Source organism: Rhipicephalus microplus, chromosome 7 (assembly GCF_043290135.1).
Source record: "Rhipicephalus microplus isolate Deutch F79 chromosome 7, USDA_Rmic, whole genome shotgun sequence".
NCBI lineage: Eukaryota > Metazoa > Arthropoda > Arachnida > Ixodida > Ixodidae > Rhipicephalus > Rhipicephalus microplus.
Window position 1 is genome coordinate 81,529,143 of NC_134706.1, and position 6,000 is coordinate 81,535,142.

The window sequence follows — 6,000 nt, forward strand, 5'->3', positions numbered from 1 at the left end:
CATGCATGTTAGTCGTCGGGATGAAGATGTACTAAGTGTTAACGAGGATAAATCCACGTTGAATGGGGCTATAGCTGCCAAACACCAAAGCATACATTCAGCAAACCCTCCATTATGAATGTACAGTAAACATTTAATTACCCCTGTAATGGCACTTGTTACTTTCCTGTTATATGTCCATTCCTCTGGCGGAGGGATCAATCAACCATGCGTTTTTTCAAGAAATGACTGCTGTTATATTCTTTCATATAAGTAATACACTTTCTTGCATATATTCAGGCATGTGCGTATTATAACTTGCCTTCTTTGCTAATAGCCTGAACTCTAAATCTGGAGCGTGGAATTAATAATAATATTGCTATTGTTGTATTGATGCTAATTATATTATCTACTTCCCATCCCTTTCCTTGAAAAAGTGTATAATTCGTGGTATTAAGGGCATAGTACTTTATTTACACTCATTGAATTTGCATTAAAATTCCTAACGGGCCTCCAGGCACCTGCATAAATACGCCAATACAAATGGTGCAAAAATACTTTTTCTTTGAAACAACAAAATGTGAGCGAATATTAGGTTAAACTATCCCTCGCTGCTTCCTTTCGAAATGGTCGTCAGCTGCATGTGATTGATGTGAACAGTATTTGTCATGTCCACTGCACCAGCTTGTTACGCGAGGCCACAGATGACGCAAAAATGACCCATCGCGTAATGCCCACTTATGCACGACCACGTAAAAAGTAAGAAAATAAACTATTTTCGGCACGGCATACTGTTTAACATCAGCCTGTAGGCATTTAACGTTTTCTGTAGGCCACAAATTCGCATGCTTGTTACATGACGTCATGAAACCGGAGAGCATCTCATTCTAAATGTAATTGAAGTAGACTAGCTGCCAATCACATAAATAGCGGCTACATAGAGCAGCTGGGGAGATGGATTATAAGTTTACTAAAGCATTTCCACTTGCAGCATAGCGGCGTTAATACTTTGTCCGGCTATACATCTCATTGAGCTCATACTTGCTGAGATAAAGAGGAATAGAGAGAAATAAGCAGCGCTGCACGTGTGTGCTTTTGTGCTGTCCGAGATGTATTTTGAGCTGTAAAAAACAATTGAGGTTGAAGAAAAATCAACAACCCGACTCCTAATTAAGTCTCCATTGTGCTAAAAACTGCGGTATCTAACCTTATCCCTGGTCCGGTGGGTAAGTTGTGGGGCAAGCTTAAAAGCCAAACTTCTTACTGAGCTCTAGTGCACTGCTTTATTCGTGGTCATTTTCCGAGCCTCCAAATTACCATAAGCAAGGCTGATCAGGTTTATCATAGACTAAAGGAGAAACTATTTTTGGCGTTTCATTATAGAAAAACTTCAAAAACGATTTGCCACACTCATCTCGCAACAGCTTCAACAGAGCAGCGGTGATGACACATATTTTCCCAAAAAAAATATTTTCCAGAGGCAGCAAGTGCTTTGACCAGTCCATAAAAAGCCTGACCGTTGCCATTCGTAACTGAATCAACAAGTCAGAGCAGAATCAAAGCATGAACAAGTGATGTAACATTATAGGGCCTTTTTTCAGCGCTTGCCTGCTCTGTAGTACTAGAGCACAAGACGAGAAAGTGTCAAATAGGCAACCCCGAACCGCAAAGACCCTACAAGGAAAATAATCACAGCGGAAATGTTTGAGAAACTTTGCTATATTGTAACATTGCCTCATAACATTTTCATTCTCCCGTGAGAACATAATTGAGTGATTGCTGTTGTGACGGAAGACTTCGCTTTATTAGTTGGTTTCCCCAGTGTGCAGCCAAGAACGACCACTGTCGAAAGTTTGGGGGCTCAGCCCTCCCAACTTTGCTCAGTGAGGGGCTCGCACCTTCCTAAAGAACTAAAGTGACACCCATATAAATAATGTGTTGTCCAGAACACCCGCCATCCATTCGTATGAAGCCAGCTACTCTAGCCGAGCAGAAGCTACGCAGACGAGGGAGCCGTGCAGGTGACTACAGCTGAGGCGGACAAAGTGGAAAATTCAGAATTACCACTCTACAGCGTAAAGCCAAAAAGAAATTCATGCTTAGCAAGGCAAAGTTTTCGACAACTATGATAATTTATTTCTCAGAAGGCCGGCATGCTTTTAAGGCAGGTTTGCGTGGCAATTGGAGGATTATTAGTTTTCCTTTTCATAAACATACCACCACGTTGGAGAATTTTACAGAATTTTTTTCCCGATGAAGTATATATACGAAGGCTGATATGTTAAATGATTAGTTAATATTTCACGACTGTAGAATTTCATTCGAACGATTTTTGGACACTCTTTCAGTGCGGCTACAAGCCTTAAGTGAAGGAACACCACCTTCATCGTCATGTAATGTGGGAATAAATATGAAACTCAGTCCCGGGTTTCACTCACACGCAATAGGTGTTCGTTAAGTTGATAGCACGGGTAAAATGTCCACGATCAGTTCCTAGCGTTTATATTGTAAGTAACCAGTAATCAAAAATTTGGCTCATATGTGCGTGCTTTTTGAAAAGGACGTCCAAAGACGACAGTCTTCTGTCTGGAGAGAAAACAAAACGTTTATTAAGATTTGCTGCAAGAGTAGATCGGTGAGGGGGGGATTCTTAGTCCAGAATTCTATTGGCGCGGACCGCAGTCCTCGCACGTTTCACTAGGGCCTCTTTGTTCTTCAGGTACGAGCTCGAGAGAGCTGCCTCCCACCCTCTCATGTTGTGTTGTGTCCTGGGCTGCAAAGGGGGATTGTGTGGACACTCCCATGACATGTGGTACAAGGTAGCTGTTCTATTGGCGCAGAATGTGCACTGCGATATGTGTGTGCGTCGGGATCTATCTTTGACAGTATGTACGGATTGGGGTAGGACAGGCTCTGTAGGTGACGTCACGCTACCTGTGATTCCTTACTGAGGTTCAGCCCTGGGGGTGGAGGTTTCTGTCCTTCGAGTGTTTGTTGTTGCGAAATTTCTGTATAGGTGTGAAGCGGGTCCATACGCAGAGCTGGGGGTGTATGCGATATGCCGGGATCGGAGGTCCGGAAGAGTAATTCTCTCGCTAAAGCATGGGTAAGCTCATTGCCTCTAACTCCGCGGTGGCCGGGTATCCGTATTGGCTGTTTCCAGTCTCCTTCTGAATGTGGGGCCGACAGCTGTGTAAGGATTCAGAGGGCAATGGGGCACTGCGTAAGATACGGAAGCCATCCTGCAGCAACGTCACAAAACGAAAGTGTTTTGAGAGCGCAGAGCAGCTGGTAGGTGCCAGCACTCTACCGTTTTAGCGAAACGTAGGAAACACCAGCTTTTTAGTTCATTTCTTTATTTATCAAAGTACCCTCAGCGCCAAAAGACCTTACAGAGGAGGGGGGGTTACACAATACATAATGGGTAATAAATACATATTTACTGGTCTTGTAACACAACAGAAAAAAAGATAACAATGTATCAGGCATAGGACTCCACGCTCAAAAGTTAATGATGACAAAAAAAATCAAAGTGCACATAACATCGTAACAAAAAGCGAAAGGCAGAGTTAGAGGTGACGATGGTAACGTTATTTGTAAGATAATTTCATTGCGAAATTGTGCGGGGAAAAATATGTTGTTAAACAAGTTCTGCACTTGTTTTCTCTAACTTTGTTAGAATGTTCAAGTCATGATGAGATGTAACGCGGTCGAAGTATGTAATTATTTCTATCTGTACCAGTTTTGGAATGAAATATGCGATGAAACATTTTTAATCCTAACTTTTTTTATCACATTTCCAGAGTTTCCCACTCTAAACTCTATTTAGCAATGAATATGTTAGATTAAAGTCAACCATAATTCAATAGAATTCCTGTAATGCAATGACAATAGAATGCCTGCGTCGCAATGGCAGCTGAGCGTAATATACATCGCGGACATTACAATTACGTATCTATGCGTATTTCAAACGAAAAGACACACTACTTTATACTCACGTATTCATGTTGCGTTTCAAATATGCGTATTATTGGCTTCTGGATTGACAATGTTCACAAGTGCGAACGCAGCCACGAGATGAATATGGGTGGGCGTTAAGAAAGGGCTCAAACTTTCACCGGGTGGCTGAATTGACAGACAGACAGACAGACAGACAGACAGACAGACAGACAGACAGACAGACAGACAGACAGACAGACAGACAGACAGACAGACAGACGGACAGACAGATAGATAGATAGATAGATAGAGATAGATAGATAGATAGATAGATAAGATAGATAGATAGATAGATAGATAGACACAGACAGACAGACAGACAGACAGACAGAAAGATAGATAGATAGGTAGGTAGATAGATAGATATATAAATAGATAGATAGATAGATAGATAGATAGATAGATAGATAGATAGATAGATAGATAGATAGATAGATAGATAGATAGATAGATAGACCAACATTTTTTAGTTTGAAAATCCCAAGAAAGACTATCGTTTTTAAAGTGCAGCACTGCAATTATTTCGAGTTTCGGTTGTTATTGTGCGAAATCTTCTAGTTTCACTGTGTGTGCTGTGTTTTCTGCAGGTCCACCAAAGTGCTCACTCTGGGGGCCAGACAACGCCAAAGGCATAGACGAGAGCGTGTGCTTCGATACCTTCTACAGAGAATGCCCGGGCGGGTGGACTATTCCGTATCTCGAAAATCGAGATCGCTGTAAACTGCACGACAAGTTAGCAGACAAACATGGCAAAAAAGGGGGACAATAAATAAAGACTTCTAAATAATGGACGCTAAGTGGCGCAAAACTACCGCTAGTGAGGCGTTTAGCCATTTTAGGAAAATGTTTGCTGTTTCGCGGTTACTCAAGGGCCCATTTTAATAATTTGAAAGTACCCACCCGAGGTCACAAGATTATAGCACCACACCTCGGCTGAATGGAATCCACTTGGGTCATTTGAAAATACCCTCCGAGAATCATAAGAATTTAGTACTACACCGTGGCTGATTGGCGTATGATTAAGACCGCTCTGGTTTTGATGACGCCGATAGGCTTCTTTTCAAGGTGAATACCTCAAGGAGCTATGTAGGTGCTCCCGTCCGCCGTACAGTGTGGGACCTTAATTACAATTTCTAGAATCCTTCCACAAACCACCCGGCGTGTATGCGAGCGACATAGCTTCGTAGGATACAAAGCAAATACTAGTGCGATTGGTCCCACCTTCATTGACGTGGTTACAGCCTACGGATATACAGGAGCCCTTGCGTAGAAAAGTGGACAAGTGCGTTCTCCGCAAGTGAAGAACACAGACGAAGAAAAATGTGCATCGTCAGTTGTACGCTACTGATTCTTATATTTCTTGGTGTTTTGAGGCGCAATATTTAAGACACGCATATGCACAATGCGTGTTGAGAAAATACATCCGCAATATACATGTGTACAGTTCATATTTCCACATCCAAGTTTTCCCAGTCATTACGCCTCTGAGTCCATGTGGCGTAGTTGTAGTCCGTAAGACCCACAATATCAGGAGCAAACGGACACGCTGATGTGTGCGCCATGTATGGCTTTTGATTCCAATGCATTGATTTTCATGCTAAATTTGTCAAGGTGTATTATCTAATAAGTTGAAAATGTTTGCAACTTGCTTGAAAAGTCTGAATCAGGAAATAGCGCAGTAAAACGAACTTCAAGAGAGCGCGTGGTGGCTGTGTTGCTTCGCTCGTCTTCGTGCAGTTTTTCTTATTTTATGCGCCTCGCTGCACTTCGTCTAGCACACTGAATTTTTGAGCGTCGGACATGAACCCAGCAAGAGGTGTGGTGCCCCAGAGACCGCACCCGTCGAAGCCTCCTGAGCTTCATCTCGGTAATACGCCAGACAAAGCACATCAAACGAAAGTGGCGGCAACCAGCGTCGGTACAACCCCTGGCGCAGGGCAGAAGCTTCCAACGGCTACAGGTCAGGGTTGTACACCTTTTTCCGCAAATATCACGCTACCACCTGGCCAAGGCCCTCCCATA

At 42.8% G+C, this 6,000-nt stretch overlaps 1 protein-coding gene across 1 annotated transcript in view; it reads left to right on the top strand.

The window, feature by feature from the left end:
* LOC119179174 (uncharacterized) overlaps window positions 1-4,769 on the top strand; it is a 44,386-nt gene extending 39,617 nt beyond the window's left edge. Inside the window, exon 9 of the mRNA XM_037430246.2 lies at window positions 4,566-4,769. Within this exon, the coding sequence (XP_037286143.2) occupies window positions 4,566-4,747 (182 nt within the window). The 3' untranslated portion in view covers window positions 4,748-4,769. The remainder of the gene's footprint in view (window positions 1-4,565) is intronic.
* The last annotated feature ends 1,231 nt before the right edge of the window (window positions 4,770-6,000 follow it).